At 42.6% G+C, this 19,577-nt stretch overlaps 1 protein-coding gene across 3 annotated transcripts in view; it reads left to right on the top strand.

The window, feature by feature from the left end:
- Nucleotides 1-19,577, top strand: part of LOC129783151 (small conductance calcium-activated potassium channel protein 2) — a 108,111-nt gene that overhangs the window by 41,082 nt on the left and 47,452 nt on the right. For all 3 annotated transcript variants that reach the window (XM_055792989.1, XM_055792988.1, XM_055792987.1), the window contains one exon: nt 15,674-15,815. In XM_055792989.1, coding sequence (XP_055648964.1) covers nt 15,674-15,815 — 142 coding nt within the window. The remainder of the gene's footprint in view (nt 1-15,673; nt 15,816-19,577) is intronic.

Here is a 19,577-nt window from a genome sequence, read left to right as displayed (position 1 = left end):
ATGGGAATTTTGGATTTTATTTGTATTAGTTAATGTGTGTGTGGTCTCTGTACTTTCTCAATTACTTGCTGAACTTTGCTTTGAAAGCAGAACTATTGTTTACTCAGAGTGGTTTGTCAAAGATTAGAATTGACATGTCCCCTTCCCCAACTCTGGCCCTTATTCTTTTAGGCAATATCTCTGTCCACTGTATTGGAGAGTCACGCTCTCTCCATTTTTAATTCAAAGTTGAAATAGCTTCAAAAAGAAAGCCTGAGATGATTTCACAACTTGTATCCTAACAGCTAGGACAGTAAGATGGAGATGTTGAGCTGAATCAGCTTTGTGCTTGAGAAGAGACTTAAAACAAGTGTATGATCTGATTGTTGAGCTGCTAAAAGAAAACAAAAGGTATCAACAGCTCATTTTCCTGTGCATTGTGGGAAGCTTGATCAGTTGTTCTCTATGAATTTTTCCATCCATGTTGATTGGTTTATGGATACTGAGGCATTTGAATGGCTATTTTGGTGCTTTGGGCAATGCCAGTATTTTTGGCCAAGTGAAGATTTTTTTTTTTGTTATGCAACTTTTGGATGTCTAATTTAAGATAAATAGCTTCTTAGTTTTAAACATACTTGTCATTACAGAGAACTTTGAGTTAACTGGCTTTTAGTTGCAGCTTTGAGGATCCAGGTTTTTGGCAAATCAAACTCTGAAGTATGGATCTGAAAGCTTAGAATGTGAAGACAACAACAACAAACAAAAGAGCTGTAACACGTGTTTAACTTCATGCAGCAAGTCTGTCAGAACACTATGAAAAATTAACATCTGATTTTTCATTTCCAAAAAATGAGGCAGGAAACTATGAAAAGAAAGTATTTTGTGCTACTGTTGTCCATTCTTGGTACAGAGCTGTACCGTACCTTGCACTGAAAAATTTAATGGTGTGGGTTTTGGAATAGTAAAAAGTAGCATATGACCATGGAGTTAGTGCATCATAATACATGTGCACAAAGAGAAGGAATTAAGATTGCTTCAGTCCTTACTGTTAGTTTTGATGCATGTTGATGCTTTTGCTCAAACAACTGAAAACAATCACTAGAATCTGAGTTTGCCAGAGCAGAGTGGTATAGGTTTATGTGGCAAGGCTTTAGTAGCAGGGGTGGGGAACTGCAGGGGTAGCTTCTGTGAGAAGACACCAGAAGCTGCCCCCATGCCATGCCCACTCCAAGACAGAGCTGCCAATGGCCAAAGCTGAGCCAATCAGTGATGGTAGCACCTCTGTGATGACATATCTAAGAAGGGATAAAAAAAGGTGCACAGCAGCATCTAGGAGAGAGGAGTAAGAAAAAATGTGAGATGATCAGCCCTGTAGGCACCAAGGTCAGTGAAGAAAGAGGGGAGGAGGTGCTCCAGGTGCTGGAGCAGAGGTGAAGACCATGGTGATGCAGGTTGTCCCTCTGCAGCCCATGGAGGTCCACAGTGGAGGCCACAGAGGACCCCACACCAGAGCAGGTGTACGTACCCTAAAGGAAGCTGTTATCTTGTGGAGAGCCTATGCTGGAGCAGGCTGCTGGCAGGAACAGTGGCCTGTGGAAAGGAGCCCAGGCAGGAGCAGGATTTTTGGCAGGCCCTGTGGGGGACCCACATCAGAGCAGTGTTTTTCTGAAGGACTGTCTTCTGTGGGAGGGACCCCACACTGGAGCAGGGGAAGAGTGTGAGGAGGAAGGAGTGACAGAGATGAAGTGTTATGGACTAAGCACAATCCCTATTCCCCATCTCCCCTGCGCTGCTCTGTGGGTTAGGAAGGTAGAGGAGTGAGTTAGGAGTAAAGTTGAGCCTGGGAAGAAGGAAGGGGTGGAGGGAAGGTGTTTTTAGTTTTGTCTTTCTTTCTCACTATTCTACTGTATTTTTAATCGCCAATAAATTAAATTAATCTTCCCCAAGTTGGGTCTGTTTTGTCCGTGATGATAATTGGTAAGTAATCTCCCTGTCCTTATCTCGACTCACAAGCTTTGCATCGTATTTTCTTCCCTTGTCTTGTTGAGGAGGGGGAATGAGTGAGTGGCTTGGTGGGCGCCTGGTGGCTAGCCAAGATCAACCCAGCACAAGCATGTTTAGTTACTCTGTACAGTCTGGACATCTTTATAGGAGTTAGGAAAGGCTAGGCAGTTGGGTTTTTAAAATCTAGGGCAACTCTACGGAACATATGACAACTGTTTCTGGTTTTATTGGAAACAAATAATAACACCAACTATAAATGAATTTCAACAGAGCTGGTAAAAGCTGCATCCCTGAGCCTGGTCCATAGCATAAGGAAGCTAGATCTACTGGGGAAAAAACATTGTCTGAACAGAAAGAAAAAAATATTAGTCCAAATAATTAACATGTGTCAAAGTTTTGCACAAAGGATAATTAATATGTTTTCTGAAATGGGAAAAATCAGTCATGTAACCTTAATGACACTATTATTGTTAGTCCCAGCTATAGTCTCTGAGAGAGAAAGAGATATTTTTATTAGCTTTACTTTGTTTTCTTTTTTCTTATGTGTTTTTGATTTAAATGAACCATATTTAGCAATAATTAACTTGATCCTTTTTATTTTCTGCTGATTTACAGGGTAAAAGAATGTTCATTTGGTAATTTGAACAACAGCTGTGAAGAATATTTTGAGATTCTTTTCTGGGTTTGAGTGTTCTGCTTTTGTTATTTTTCTCCCTCTTTGAGGCATTTCATACAAAATTCCAAGAAATTATTTTAAGGAAAAAGCAATGTAGGGTAAATAAGCTCCATAAAGAACATGTTTCTTCTGAATCTCTCAGGTTTGGAGAGAGATTGGAGACATGGAATAGAAAACCTTTTGTACTTTAAAAACTGGCTTCTTCCTTCTTACTCATTTGTCCATCTCACTAGGAAAAACACCTTCTTCTACCATTTTTTTGTATACACGTTCCCTTTAAGGACAGGTTATATAATTCATTTTTCTCTTTTGTGCCTGCCAAGTTATGAAAATGGATATTTCTCCTCTTGAATCAAGTTCTCAGTGACCTGGTCCCAAAAGCCATTTATGTTGTGCTGGCTGTGCCAGAATCTCTGTGCGGAGTGAAGACTTTGAGGTTTCTATCTGGCTGCCTGCGAGAGTTTCCATTAGCACAGGTGTGTGTGTGTGTGTGTGTCGGTGGCATAGGCCTGGCTCTTTCTCTGTTGTGGGAGTGGGATGTGACCAGGGCTTAGGCTCAGATTCAGAAACTTGGAAGTGCATTCTGTCTTCTGAGTCTAGACAGAGTCGTATCCAGTCGTGGGCCTACATTGGTTGTTCCTGCTTGCTTATTCCAGCTTCCTCTTTTACCACTTTGACAGATTCACGCCTTTCAGGCTTTGTCTGCAATGCTGGATTTTAAAGACGATGCTTGGCATATTGCTGTCCTGCCACTTTGCAACTAATTCCCTCTGCTTTTAAAGACAGGCAAAAAGCCCTCCTAATATCTGAAATTTAGTATTTACCTTGTGCTATGAAACCTTAAGATTAATATCTTTTATACATTTAAATCTTGCTACTGCAACCTTGGTTGTTCTTGTTATGCATATAACAATTCACTTTTGAATCCTAAAATTTAGGTCTCCTGTGATAGTGTCAGGAAATACTACATGTTAATAATGGTGCTTCCTTTTATCCATATTTAACTTGTTTCTTTCTTTTTCATTGGATCAGTCATATCAAATGCAATGTGTATGAATTCTGTTTTCCACAGTTTTAATGGAAAATGTCTTTTCAATAGCTTGGATTAAAGAAAAAAAGTACTGAACTGTTTGAAATCTTGATGCTAGTCTTATTCCTGTATAACAATTTTATTGTTAACAAAGTAGTTTATCCTTAAATAATGCTTTCTTCTCCTTTCCTCTAGGACTGCTAATTATAAGATTGAGTAATTGAACATGCAGTATTATACAACCTATATACTGTAACAGAATTGTGTTCTAGGTGTGTTTCCTTCTTTGTGATTTGAGGCAGAAGAGATTAAGTACAAATTTATTTTTCTTGACTTGTTTTTGTCTCTTTTTTTTATTAACTAAATGCACTGTGACATGTTGCTTTGCTGTATGGCAAATATTTCAGGCTATAGAAAATATATTTCACAATGATATTTGCAATGGCATTTTAATTTTCTTCCATTGCTTACTAAAAATTACTTTTATGAAATTCTCTCTTAGAGGTAAGCCAAATCTTAATGCTAGGCAAATGTTTAGCCAAGAAAATATTGGTTATTCTGCAACTAGATTTTAGTAAGAAAAACATTCTATAATCTGCTGGCTAGTACACTTTTCTGAGGAACTAGAACATGGATTTTTCCTCTGCTATTGGGTAAAAGTACTGGCCTAGTCTGTTTAGTTCAGTAGAGACATTAGGATTTGGAACCCCAAGTGAAAGGCAATACCTTCAGGATATCTCACAATTAGGAGCTTAACTCTCTCAGAACTGGTGTCATTGTGGTGACTGACAAACAGCCAACAGCCAAATGCCTGCTTCCCTCTCCCACAGGATGGGGAGAAAATAGAAGGCAGGCAAGAAGACTTGTGGATCGAGATAATGACAGTTAAATCAGTTAAATAAGGAAAGCAAAGGCTGCACACACAAACAAAGCAAAAAGAGGAATTCATTCATTACTTCCCATTGGCAGGCAGGTCCAGCCAGTTCCTGGAAAACAGGGTCTCGGCACGCATAGTGGTTCTTTGGGAAGACAAATGCCATAACCACAAATTTCCCTGAGCTTTTCTTGCTGAGCATGATATCATATGGAGTATTTGGTTTATGTGGCAAGGTTTGAGGTGGGGGCCTGCAGGGGTGGACTCTGTGAGAAGAAATTAGGGGCTGCCCCTATGTTGGACAGAGCCAGTTCCAGCTAGGCTTGCAGTGGACCCACTGTTGGCCAAAGCTGAGCCAATCAGAAAAGCTGGTGGTGCCTCTGTGATAACATATTTAAGAAAGGGTAAAAACCACTGCACAGCAGCTGGGAGAGAGGAGTGAGAAAAAATGTGAGAGAAAGCCCTGCAGGCACCAAAGTTGGTGAAGAAAGAGGGGAGGAGGTGCTCCCAGTGCAGAGCAGAGATTCCCCCCCATGGAGGAGATGCAGCCCATGGAGGTCCATGGTGGAGCAGATATCCATACTGCAGCCTGTGGAGGACCCCACACTGCAGCATGTGGATATGCCCTGAAGGAAGCTGCAGTTTGTGGGGAGTCTACGCTGGAGCAAGTCTCCTGGCAGAAACTGTGGCCTGAGGAGAAGAGTCCACACAGGAGCAGGTTTTCTGGCAGGACCCATTCTGGAGCAGTCTTTTCCTGAGGGACTGCACCCTGTGGAGAGGATCCACACTGGAGCAGTTCGTGAAGTACTGTATCCTGTGGGAGGGACCCCATGCTGGAGCAGGGGAAGAGAGTGAGGAGGAAGGAGCAGCAGTGATGAAGTGTTATGAACTGACCTCAACTCCCATTCCCCATCCCCTGCTCCACTTGGTTGGGAGGAGGTAGAAGAGTTGGGAATGAAGGAGTGAAGTTGAGCCTGGGAAGAAGGGTGGGGTGTGTGGGGGTAAGGTGTTTTTAGTTTTGTCTGTCTTTTTCACTATTCTGCTCTTTTTTTTTAATTGCCAATAAATGAAATTAATCTTCTCCAAGTCAAGTCTTTTTTGCCTGTGACAGTAATTGGTGAGCGATCTCTCTGTCCTTATCTTGACCCACAAGCTTTTTTTCATCTTATTTTCACCCCTTGTCCTGCTGAGGAGGAGTAGTGAGAGAGCAACTTGGTGGGTGCCTGGCAGTCAGCCACATTTAACCCACCACATGTATGGAACATCACTTTGGTCAGTTTGGGTCAGCTGTCTTGGCTATGTACCCTCCCAACATCTTGCCCGCCCCCAGCCTGCTTGCTTTGAGGATAGAGATGGGGAGAGAAAGCCTTGACGCTGTGCAAGCACTGTTCAGCTATAGCCCAAACATTAGTGTATTATCAACACTGTTTTAGCCACAAATCCAAAGCACAGCACCATACTGGCTGCTATGAAGGAAGTTAATTCCATCCCAGTCATACCCAGTACAGTCATGTAAGGCAAGCCCTCAGTCCTTGTATTTCCAACTGACTACTAAAATTTATTGAATTTAGACTTACGTTGGTTTTATGTATTCTTTTTTGTAATTATTTATTATTTTTTTCTGTACATTTCTATAATTATCATCATGCAGGGCTGAAATTTTGTCAGGATGTAACATTTTGCACAAAATGTAGAAAAAACCCGAAAACATTGCTTCCTATTTTCATCTTCATAAGAAAAGTTTTCCATCTGAAGTACAGAAAGGGTCATGTTCAAAACTCAAACATGTTTGTGTAAGCATTTATTTGTATTTAAGTCAGTTACAAGCTTTAGAATATTCATTGTGGCTTTAGGTAATTTTTTTGAGCTCATCATGTCACTTATGTGATATTCGGAAGGGACTTGTATGATACATAGGCTTTCTTCTGCCCTCCTGAATGGCATAAATACATATCTCTCTGTGTATCCATATATTTCATGGCTGTAATTTGCAAGGTTTGTTAAGTAAAGACTGAAATCCATAACATTTAATATAGATTGGGGGGAAAAACAATGCCAGATCTCTTTGTGTTGTGCAGAGCTCTGTGTTGATGAGTTAAATTATATTTGGGGGTGTTTTTGTTACTACTGTAGCTGTGTGGTGGGTTGACTCCAGCCAGCAACTAAGCACCCAAAAGTTGCTCGCTCACTGTCCCCCATCACAGGATGGGGGTGAGAATGAGAAGGGGAAAATTGAGAAAAACTTGTGGGTCGGTATAAAGATGTTTTTATAAGTGAAGCGGGAAAAAAAAGAAAAAAATTAAGTGGGACAAAGGCAGTCCCTCACGATCTCTCACCAGTAGAACAATGCCCAGCTAAGTCTCCAAGAAATGGCTAGTTTAGAAAGATTACCCTCCAGGTTTTATTGCTGAGCATGATGTTATATGGCATAGAATATCCCTTTGGTCACTTTGGGTAAGCTGTCCTTGCTGTCTCCCCTCCAAACCTCTTTCCCACCCCTAGCCTACTTGCTGTGAGTGCAGAGTGAGAAACAGAGAAGACCTTGATTCTGTGCAAGCACTGTTCAGCAACAGCAAAAACATTAGTGTGTTATCAACGCTGTTTTGGTCACAAATCTAAAGCACAGCACCATACAGGCTGCTAGAAAGAAAGTTAATTCCATCCCAGTCAGACCCAGTACAATCTCTACCCTTTATTCCATACCATTTGCTCAGGTCCCACATTACTTACACATCTAAGTATCCTCTGATTGTACCATTTGTATATTTTTTCATTCCTATACCCTACTCAAACCTTTTTACTTACTTAACCCACACTGCATTGCAATATTTGATCCTTCTATCCCATACATTACCTTTCCCTTTGTATTTCTTATTTCCAAAATTCCCTCTTACCAATGCTTATAGCTTATACTACATACTTAATCCATCTTTACATCCAAGCCAGGTTTATACATCCTCATTAACCACCATCCGCTGTCCCTTGACATATACACACATATTAATCTCCCATTTTATGGGCCCCTTACCAAATGTCTGTAAGAACAGTTGTGGTAGGTTGACCTTGGCTGGCTGCCAGGTACCCACCAAGCCACTCTATTACTCCCCTCCTCAGCAGGACAGGGGGATAAAATAAGATTAAAAACTCGTGGGTCAAGATAAAGGCAGTTTAATGAAGGAAAGCAAGGGTCGCTCTTGGAAGCAAAGGAAACAAAAAAGATTTATTCTCTATTTCCCATCAGCAAGCAATGTCCAGCCACTTCCTGGGAAGTAGGGCCTCAGTACATGTAGCGGTTGCTTTGGAAGACAAATACCTTAATAATGAATGCCCCCCGTTCCTCCTCCTCCTTTCTGTTAGGTTTTATTGCTGAGCATGATGTTGTATGGTATGAAATATCCCTTTGGTCAGTTTGGGTCAGCTTTCCTGGCTATGTCCCCTTCCAAGATCTTGCCCACCCCCAGCCTACTGGCCTTTGGGGGTGGAGGGTTTGAGAGACAGCCTTGATGCTGTGTGAGCATCAGTAGCCAAAACACTGGTGTGTTATCATCACCTTTCTAGCTACCAATACAAGCACAGCACTATGGGGAAAGTGAACTCCATCCCAGCCAGACCCAGTATAACAGTCAATGACTTGGTCCCCATCTGTCAAGGACAGGGGAAGCAGTGTGTTGAATTGTTGGGCACAAAGAATGGCTTGGGTTGGGTCACTGCAACACTCACCTGGTTCCTTGTGAGGCTCATTCTTTGTCAGTTCAGGTGGTTCCTGATGTAGTACTTCCTATAACATACAACTCAAATAAAGGATTATTTTCCTTAGTTTTACACCCCAGTGCTTCCATGCCCCAATGCCCAATGCTCTCGGCATAGTCTTTAACAGTCCATTATATTGTTCAATCTTTCCAGAGACTTGTGGGTGATAAGGGGGTGTGATGCACCCTGTCAGTGCTGTGTTCTTGGCCCAGAAGTCTGTGATCTTATTTCAGAAATTAGTTCTGTTGTCTGATTCGATTCTTTCTGGGGTACTGTGTTGTCACAGAACTTGCCTTTCCAGGCCCAGGCTGGTGTTTCAATTGGTGCCATGGTTCACAGGGTATTTTTTAGACACCCAGTAGTTGCTTCCACCATGAGCATGTGGCACTTTCCTTGGCATATTTGTGCCAGTGGTCCAATATAATTGATCTGCCAGGCCTCCCCATATTGATATCCTGGCAACCATCCTCTGTTCCAGGGAGACTTGTGTGGCTTGCTTGATTGTGGCACATGTTTAACATTCATGAGTGACCTGCGTGATGGCCTCCATGATCAGGTCCACCTCTCAATCACGAGCCCATCTGTATGTTTCATTTCTCCCTAGATGTCCCAATGTTTTATGGGCCCACTGAGCTATGAGTAGCTCATCCTTACATTCCCAGTCCAGGTCTACCTGAGATACTTCAGTTCTTGCAGCCTAGACTACCTGCTCATTGTTTTGATGTTCTTTAGTGGCATAGCTCTTGGGCATGTGAACATCTACACGATGTATCTTTACCTTACATCAGTGTTTTCTATCCATGCAGTGATGTCTTGCCACAATGCAGCAGCCCAGATGGGTTTGCCTCTGTGCTGCAAATTGGTCTGTTTCCATTGCTATTGACAATCCCCACAGGGCATTAGCCATCATCCATGAGATAGAGTACTGGCCACTTCTTCAGCAATCTCTAGGGCTAGTTCAGTGGCTTTCACTTCTGCAAACTGGCTTGATTTGCCTTTTCCTTTGATGGTTTCTGCTACTCATTGTGTAGGCCTCCTTCCTTTGAACATCCAGTTCAGCACAGGCAATCATGTTGCCAAGAGGAGCTGTGTTTCTGTACTGACTACTTCTGAAGCAATTTGAAACCTTTCATATGCTGCTAATATTTTTTTTTTAGTCAGCATGTAGCAGGCCTCAAATCCTCTATACCCCCAGTTCTAAAACCATAGAGGTCAACCTCAAGTCTCTCTGGGTGCTTTCTACCAGAGGCTCCAGGTGAAGCCATACTCCCTGGCTGTAGCATAGAGCACACTTTTCACATCTGCTCCTGTCTGGACTGGCCTAAGGGCTACCGCATGAACTATCTCCTGGTTAATCTGTTCAAAAGCTTGTCACTGCTCAGGGCTGCAGTCAAAACAGTTCTTTTAGGTTATTCAATACAGAGGGCTCACAAGCTGACTGTAACTCAGAATATGTGTTCTCCAGAAACCCACAACACCTAGAAAAGCTTGAGGCAGTTGATTATAGGTGTGTTGGACACCCCTCCACATGAAAGCAAACTGTGGCCTGCACTCTGCTGCCAAAGGAATTGAGAAAAATGCACTGGCATATTAGTTGTAGCATACCGTTTGGCAGCCTTCAACTCCAGTTGATATTGGAGTTCTAGCATGTTCGATATGGCAACACTCAATGGTGGCATGATCTTATTCAGGCTACAATAAACCACTGTTACCTTCCACCCTGTCAGACTTTTGCACTGACCATATGGGACTATTAAAGGGTACGTGAGTCTTGATGATCACTCCTTGGCTCTCCAGTTGATGAATCAGCTCACGGATGGGAACCAGGGAGTCTCAGCTGGTGCGATATTGCTGTCAGTACAATGTCATGATAGCAGTCGGCACCTGCTCTTCTTCAACAGGCAGACAGTCCCCCAACAGAAGGATCCTCCGAGAGGCCAGGCAAGGTAGACAGCTGTTTAATCCCTGTGTTCACAGTGGCTACAATAAAGACCCACCGGTACCCTTTCGTATCCTTGAAGTACCCTCTCCTGAGGTAGTCTATGCCAAGAATACACTGGGCATCTGGGCAAGTCACAATGGGGTGCTTTTCCCACTTGTCCCCTGTTAAGCTCACCTCAGCCTCTAGACAAACAACTGTTGGGAACCCCCTGTCACTCCAGAGATCCAGATGGGTTCTGTGCCCTTATATTCTGATGGCATTAGGGTACACTGTGCACCAGTATCTACCAAAGCCTTATACTTCTGTGGGTCTGATGTGCCAGGCCATAGAATCCATACAGTCCAGTAAACCCAGTCATCCCTTTCCTCCACCTCACTGGGGTGAGGGCCCCTCTATTCCTGGTCAGAGCATTCATTACCTGTCTCCTGGAACTGCAAACCAGAAGTCCCTTTATCAGGATCAGCCCTTCCACTGTGTCTGGGGAATTGCTCTACAGCAAGCGGAGCAGTCATCTTCCTGGGTGAATCCTTTTTGTGTACTGTTTTTCCTCACAGGGGGCTTCTAGGTTTGAGGTAGGTGCACCATCCTACTTCCTCATGTTGTCCTTGTGGTCGTGCAGCTAGAACCACAGGGTGGCACATAGCATATGTACATGGTTCCCTTTCCCTTGAGCAGAGAAAGGCTGACTCCATGTGCTATGCTTGATAGTTGAGATGCTGGACTGTAGGGACAAGGAGGAAGATATATTCTCTTTGAATTGCTGAAACTGTTAAGACAGTTTGTCCACAGCTGAGATGTAAGCCCATAGGGTCAAGGAGGAAGATAGATTCTCTTTGAATTGCTGAAGCTGACAGGCCAATTTATCCACTGTTGGTGCCTCAATATCTTTCCAGTCCATTATTGCCAGGGTGCTGGCATACAATGTCAATATGTTCCAGTACAAACTTCCAACACATGGACCACATGCACTGGACATCATCTGGATCTTTGGAGGCCTGGTTGTTTTCCAGGTTGCTGTAGATCACCTTCACCACTGCTAAGTCCCTAAGATACTGGACACCTTCCTCAACAGTGGTCCACTTGCCTTGGTAGTTTACAAGATCTCCCTTGAGTGGATACCTTGCCTTCATGCTCGACAGGAGCTGCTTCCAGAGGCTGCGGATTGTTGCTCCTCTTCTACTTCCTTTGTCAGTTCCCCAGTCCCTAGCAAGGGATCCTAGCTGCTGTACTTTCCTACCCTCTAATTTCTGACTGTTGACTCCAGCATCCCAGCACTGGAGCAAGGAGGTGATAATTTGCTTGCCTGGCTGATGGCTGTAATCTTTCTGCATATCTTACAGCTCATTCAGGGATAGGGATCAGGTATTTTCCGACTTATGATGTCTGTCTCTTCCCTCTCCTGTTATTGAAGCTGCTCTGCTGCAGAACAGACTGCCTCTTCTGATTCTTCCTCCTGTTCCTTCTCAGGAAGAGCTGCTTCCTCCCTTACTAACCAAGTTGACCTCTGCTTCCATTGTTTTTTCTTGACTACAGAAGTGACTGTTATAGTTGAGGGTTGGGTCTCTGGCTTAGCCACAGTGTCTGTTTGTATTTCCTCAGTTCCAGAGACCTTCTTGTTCCTTTGAAGTTGCTGGACACAGGCTCAGTACATGTAGGCAAAGCCCCAACAGAGTGCTAAAAGTTGTGTCTCTCTGGTATAGGCAAGGCATCCTTCCTTCCAGTGGTTTGCCACTTCAACAGGATTCCATGCCTGTTTGGGTTTGAAGTCCCAGACCATCAGAGGTGAAAATCGCTCTAAGCATCTGCCCAAATTCTCCCACTCACCTTGCCACCCATGACTCAACTATCTCAGAGCACAACCCTGTGTGGCATTTCCAAGCAGTTGGCTAACTGTAGGAAAAGCTGAAATCAGATTTATGGAACACACTAATATGAGCATTCTGGTTATGCAGCAATGTTCAAGAAACTGAAGGGCCATTGCAACAAGGCAGGAAACATCTGTGAAGAAAGGGGAGATGCCATTCTTCATTTTCCCCACCACGTGTCTCCTGGAGGAGGAGAAAGGTGTAATTGCCGATTGTCTCCATGAGATGGCTCCCAGAGTACTGGAATGGCAGCAGTGCAGGGCCCAAATACCAGATTAAGCTCCAAGCCAGTGCTTTTATCATAGCTCTCCCAGGAAAAACACAATAGTGATAAACAGCACAGCAAATGGCAAAAGCCAAAACCAGCCATTAACAAGCCCCAGAGTTTGATGTACAGCAAGAGAAGGAAAACTCCAAGGAGCAGATGAGGGACAAAATAAACTGGCAGTGAGAACAAACAAGTCAACATCATGACTAACAACAACATAGTCAAGAGAAAACCAGTTTAATAAGTGAAAGAAAAAAAACCCAACCAAACGATGCAAAGGCAGTCACTCACCACCTTTCACCAGCAGATGCCCAGCCAGTCCCTGAGCAATGACTACTTTGGAAAGACTCCCCCCCAAGTTTTATTGCTGAGCATGACTTTATATGGTATGGAATATCCGTTTGGTTAATTCAGCTGAGCTGTCCCAGCTGTGTTCCTTCCCAGCCTCTTACCCACCTCTAGCCTACTCACTGCAGGGGCAGAATGGGAAACAGAGAAGGCCTTGATGCTGTGCAAGCACTGTTCAGCAATAGCTAAAGCATCCATGTGTTAACACTGTTTTGGTCACAAATCAAAACCACAGCACCATATGAGCTACTGGGAAGAAAATTAACTCCATCCCAGCCAGACCTAGTATAAGCTGTTGTGATTATCATTATTTGTGTCACTGTCATCCTTAGGAGCTCCAGCTGTGGACTGCTACTGCATTGTTCTAGATGCTACAATAACAGAAAAACCTACAAAAGCTTGTATAAAGTATGTGAGAAACACAACACTGACACCAACAGAGAGAAGAGTACAGGCAAACAGAAAATGGAGCAATTTAGTTTGGAATGATCACTGCAGACTTTTCAGTCTAAGAGTTTTTAGGTTTTTGTAACCATTAGGGCATAGGCAAGAATTTGAAGAGCAGAATGAAGGTATTTTGCAGATACTTATAGGGAATATATTGCAAGTGAGAGAACAGGGAATTTCCTGACACCATCTTTGTGCTCACTCTGCATTTTTGCTCCATCATTCAGTGAGGTCTGGAAAGGAAGAAAACCAAAGTAATTATTTCAGTGGTGGAAAGTGGGTTGCCTGTGGATTTATGAGTTAATTACCTAGTGGAACTCTGTGACCCACTGTGAGACAGTGATTTAGGGACTGGTTAAAATAATACCCTTTAGGATCCAACAGCACAAGTAACTAACCTGAGGCTTCACAGCAGCTGCAGGGGTTATTTCAACCTTGAGGCTGCAGTAGCAGCCAGGTAGTCTCTGTTGCAGAGATATTCTGTGTCTGGGAAGCAAAATTACATCTACATTAACGTTAGGCCTTTTTTACTCACAGAGTGAGTAGTAACAGCAGTTTTCATACCTAAAACATGTTCTTATGGCTTCCCAGTTGAGTTGATATACATGTAATGTGAAGACTAGACTATTAATTTAAGCTTATTTTCTTTAAAGGAAAAAATGAACACATTCTATTAGGATGGTAAAACAACAAATAGCACATCAGGAAATTACATTTAATAGTAAACTTTAACACAAAAGGAAGGTTTCCTTATTTTAAGGTGAAGAACTTGTGATGACAAGGAATACAGTGGCATACAGTTCTATTTAACTTAAACATGCTAAAGGAGAGGGAGGAACCTAGGTTGTTTAATTCAGCATTCACGACAGTTCATTATTAGATTACTAATTACAGACTTAAATTTAGGCCAAGGAAACAGAGATCTGCTCTCTGTCCACACATCCATTTCTGACTTTTGTATATGCTTCAGACTGGAGCAACTATAGTAGACTTATACAACTGCAGAGGATCAACAGGACTTGTACCCCTATGAAAAGACTCTCTTAAAAAACAAGAGGTTTCTGCTATTTTAATGGTAATAACAGAATGCTAAAATTTAAATGGCATAAATATCTGTACTACTTGTGCTATTGTTGTATCTTCTGTTTCTTTACTGTTGATGTTGTATTTGAGTTTTATATAATCACTTATAAGTGCTTTTAAAAAGAAATAATTGTAAATTACTAGAATATCTTTATCACCAGTGCATTGGGTATATATGGCAAGGTTTGGGGAATGGGGGGGAGTGCAGGGGTGGCATCTGTGCTGGACACAGCTGGTTCCAGCTGGCTTGGCAATGTACCCACTGCAGGCCAAAGCTGAGCCAATCAGTGAAGTTAGTGGTGCCTGTGTGAAAGCATATTTAAGAAAGGGCAGAAAACACTGCACAAACAAAGGAGAAGAGAAAAAGAGAGTGAGAAACAGCAGTGCAAACACCAAGGTCAGAGAAGGAGAGAGAGAAGGTGCTCCAGGCACCAGAGCAGAGATTCCCCTGCACCCTGTGGAAGAAACCATGACAGATCAGGTATTGTCCTGCAGCCCATGGAGAGGTCACACACTGGAGCCAGGGAAAAGTGTGAGAAGGAAGAAGCGACAGGGAGGAACTGTTATGTTGTGGGTTAACCCGGGTAGGCAGATAAGCACCACACAGTCGCTTGCTCACTTCCTCCCCCCAGTGGGACAGGGGAAGAGGAAAGGAACACTAAACCCAAGCAAACTTGAGGGTCAAGATAAAACAAACAAACAATTAAGTGAATAAGTGGAAGAAAAGGGAAGAAAAAAAAAAAAAGTGATACAAAAGCAATCACTCACCACCTCCTGTGGGTAGAACAATGCCCAGCCAGTACCCAAGCAAAAGATAGCTAACCCCCTAAAGCCCCTTCTTTTCCCTTTTATTGCTGAGCACGACATTATACGATATGGAATATCTCTTTGGTTAATTCAGGTCATCTGCCCAGTTGCGTCCCCTCCCAGCCTATTCACTGGGAGGACAGAGTGAGAAACAGAAAATGCTTGATGCTGTGCAAACACTGTTCAGCAATAGCTAGAATATTAGTGTGTTATCAGTATCGTTTTGGTAAAAAAATCCCAAACACAGCACTATATGAGGTGCTTTGAAGAAAACTAACTCTTAACCTAGCCAGGCCTAGTATATATATACTGACCATAACCCCCATCCCCTTTGCGATGCTTGGGAGAAAAGGCAGAAGAGTCAGGAGTGAAGTTGAGCCTAGGAAATGGGGGGTTGGGGGGAGGTGGTTTTTTAGTTTTTATTTTTGTTTCTCATTACACAAACCTATTTTGTCCCCCCCATCTTTCTGAGCAGAGAGGTGGGCATTTGGCTGTTAGCCAAGGTTGATCCACCACACACCAGTTAGAAAGATTTCTTTCTGACAGCACAAAAAATTTAACAGAACTTTTTTCATTATAAAGAAATTGTTTTCTTTTCAGGTACCATGATCAACAGGATGTTACAAGCAACTTCCTTGGAGCAATGTGGTTGATTTCAATAACATTTCTATCTATTGGATATGGTGACATGGTACCTAATACATACTGTGGGAAAGGAGTCTGCTTACTCACTGGAATCATGGTGAGTGTTTCAGAATTTATTAACTGGATATCAGATTAAGTTTGTTGGAATTAAACCCCAAAATCATGGTAGTCATAACAGAAATATTTGGGCCATATTTATGGACCAAATATTTATATGGTCCATAGTTTTCCATTGCTTTAAGTGGATTTACGTAGTGCAGTTTTCATTATAAGAGTTTTGTTACCATTGATTTAATTGCTAGATCATACACATTCAGTACATATTTATTAGCTGTACTTAATATCTAATTTCAATTTTTTTTTTATTGTAGCTTTTGGCCAAGTTAGATAGAGAGTAAGGCAATAAATTATAATAGAAATTTCTCCATATTTACAGTAAATTAGAAGTAAAAAAACTCCTGACCCTGACGCTTTTATTTGTATCAAGCTCCTGTGTACATGTCCCTGTGAGTGAGAAGTTCAGGATGGGCATCATATATAATATATATGACAGTAAGATCCATTGATCATTAAAAGTAATGCAGCTTCAATATCTACCTTCTATTAAAACAGGTATATTGGGATTATGGATGAAAACAAAGGGTGGCAAAAAGTTTCCCTTTCTGACCATGTGTTTTAGTAAATCTGTTCTTTATAAAAGTATGTATTTTATGTTCAGAGCATAAAACAGAACAATGCATTTTTGTAGTGTTGAAAGCTTTTTTTCCAAATACTTCTTTTTTATTTTTTAACATCTGACAGTTATCAGGTCCTTAACATTTATTAAGAAAGACTTCCAGTAAATTTTTTGTAGTCAAATACATATCTCTAAGTACAGAGTTTGCAATCTAGTGAAAACACAGGTGGAAAGCACAGGAATGAATCGCAGAATCATTTAGGCTGGAAAAGATCTTTGAGATCATCGAGTCCAACTGTTAACCCAGGACTACCAAGTCCATCGCTAAACCATGTCCATAACCACTGCATCTACATGTTTTTTAAACACCTCCAGGGATGGTGATTCCACCACCTCCCTGGGCAGCCTGTTCCAATGCTTGACCACCCTTTCAGTGAAGACATTTTTCCTAATATCCAATCTAAACCTCCCCTGGCAAAACTTGAGGCCATTTACCTCTTGTTCTGTTGCTTGTTATCTAGGAGAAGAGACCTACCCCCACCTGCCTACAACCTCCTTTCAGGTAGTGGTAGAGAGCAATATGATCCCCCCCTGAATGTCCTCTCCTCCAGACTAAACAAACCCAGTTCCCTCAGCCACTTCTCATAAGACTTGTTCTCTAGACCCTTCACCAGCTTTATTGCCCTTCTCTGGACACACTTCAACACCTCAATGTCTGTCTTGTAGTGAGGGGCCCAAAATGGAACACAGTATTCAAGGTGCAGCCTCACCAGTGTGGAGTACAGGGGGACAGTCACTTCCTTTGTCCTGCTGGCCACACTGTTTTGGATACAAGCCAGGATGCTATTGGCTGCCTGGGCACACTGCTGGCTCACATTTAGCTGTCTGTCAACCAACTAGACCTGTATCTGCTGTCTTCTGGGGCATTTGCCTTTGTTCTTCATTCCAAGCTGGATTTTTATGACAGATAGAGTAAAAAGCGGCCATAAATTCATTAGGAAAAGAGAATATGCAGCATATATCGCCACAGGGATGTGCAGAACTCTGCTATAATGCTTTCCTTCTTCCCAGACACTGTTTAGAAATAAGAAGCAAATGCTTCAAGAAGCAGTTATTAGATCATTAGCCCTCCTCATTATCATCTCTGACTACATCCTTGACAACAGCTAAATTCTAGGTTAACTTGCCTTTAACATTTACTCAAAACAAATTGTCCAGCATTCTTAGCGTTTTCAGAATGAAAAAAAAATTACTGTAACAAATCTTTCCTGGTTTCCAAGCCCTGCAGAAGTGTAATGAAAATGTTAGTATTGTGTCATGGTTTAACCCCAGCTTGCAACTAAGCACCATGGTGCTGCTTACTCACTCCCCCCCACCTAGAGGAATGGGAAGGAGGATCAGAAAGGAATGTGAAACTCAAGGATCAACATCACAGCACTCTCCAAACTATCAAGCTGCAACAAGATCTTTTACCATCTCTATACCAATATACTCTTCATACAGTCCCTCTGCTGCCTTCTCCTCACCTCATCCAGGCAACACTTCTCATCTTTCCTCTGCTTCTTCCTCCTCTCTCCTCCTTAGCTGCTCTCTCTTCACTAGCTGCCCAACGTCTTAACTTAACCAGCCACAGCTGCACCTTATCTACATCAGCCAACCCACTGCCCCTGAAGCCAGCCCACAGCTGTATATTATCAATGATAATTAACCCAGATTCATTCCTCTACAGGTTGAGATATGAACAATTTAATTGGTAAAGCAAAAGCCACACACACAGGCAAAGCAAAGCAAAAAATTCATTCACCACTTCCCATGGGCAGGCAGATGTTCAGCCATTCCCAGGAAAGCAGGGTTCCATCACACATAACAGTTACTTGGGAAGACAAACACCATAATACCAAACATCCCCACCTTCCTTCCTCTTCCCCCTGTTTATATACTCAGCATGACATCATATGGTATGGAATACCTCTTTGGCTAATTTGGGTCACCTGTCCTGGCTGTGTCCCCTCCCAATTTCCTGTGCCCCTCCAGCCCTCTGGCTGGCAGGGCCCAAGGAAACAAAAAGTCCTTGATTTAGTATAAACATCACCCAGCAACAACTAAAAATATCAGTGGGGTTATCAACATTGTTCTCACATCATAGCCAAAACACAGCACTGTACTAGCTACTAAGAAGAAAATTAACTCTATCCCAGCTGAAACCAGGACATATTGATACTAATCATCCATGTGTTTCACACTGTTATTGGGTTTATATTGATGAAAATAACAGCAGAATCTGGACTGATCTGAAAATTTTAATGGTTATGGGTAGGCCGTATGATTTTATTATGATGAAAACAAGGTAAAAATAAAATAACAGAAACAGTCTCCAGGTCCTTGCAAGTTTATTCTATGTGCTCATGAATGAACCGCACCAGAAGCTGAAATTATATGCTGTATTTGTCATTTTGCTTATGAAAGCACTATTTGGAATCAGGTGTAGAATTATTTACAGCAGCTGTATCCATTGCTTTAGTGAAAAGCTACAGTACTGGTTAATATATACTGATTACACACATAGCATTTATTTTTCAGAACTGAAACAAGACCCCTTTGAAAACTAGGGTTGTAAAAGGTACAGATGATATTCACCTGCATGTCTTTGGTTGCTTTTTATGATTGTAGTAGATTTGCATGGCAAGGTTGGTTTTTTTTGGGGGGGGGGGAGGAGGGGCTACAGGGGGGCTTCTGTTCCCCCGTGTCCAATGGAGCTAAAGCCAGCTGGCTCCAAGAAAGACCCACCGCTGGCCAAGGCTGAACTAATCATCAAAGGTGGTAGCACCTCTGTGATAGCATATTAAGCATGGGGGAAAAAACAAAGAAAAATCTGTGCCAGCAGAAGAGAGGAGTGAGACTATGTGAGTGCAACAACTTGGCAGACACCAAGGTTGCTGAAGGAGGGGGAGGAGGTGCTCCAGGTGCCAGAGCAGAGATTCCCCTGCAGCCCATGGTGAAGACCGTGGTGAAGCAGGCTGTCCCCCTGCAGCCCATGGAAGTCCATGGTGGAGCATATATCCACCTGCGCCCATGGAGGACTCCACACTCCCAAAGGAGGCTGTGACCCATGGGAAGCTCGCACTGAAGCAGGTTTGCTGGCAGGACCTGTGACCCTGTGGGGGACCCACGCTGGAGCAGTCT

Source organism: Falco peregrinus, chromosome W (genome assembly GCF_023634155.1).
Source record: "Falco peregrinus isolate bFalPer1 chromosome W, bFalPer1.pri, whole genome shotgun sequence".
NCBI lineage: Eukaryota > Metazoa > Chordata > Aves > Falconiformes > Falconidae > Falco > Falco peregrinus.
This window is presented reverse-complemented; position numbering and strand designations above follow the sequence as displayed.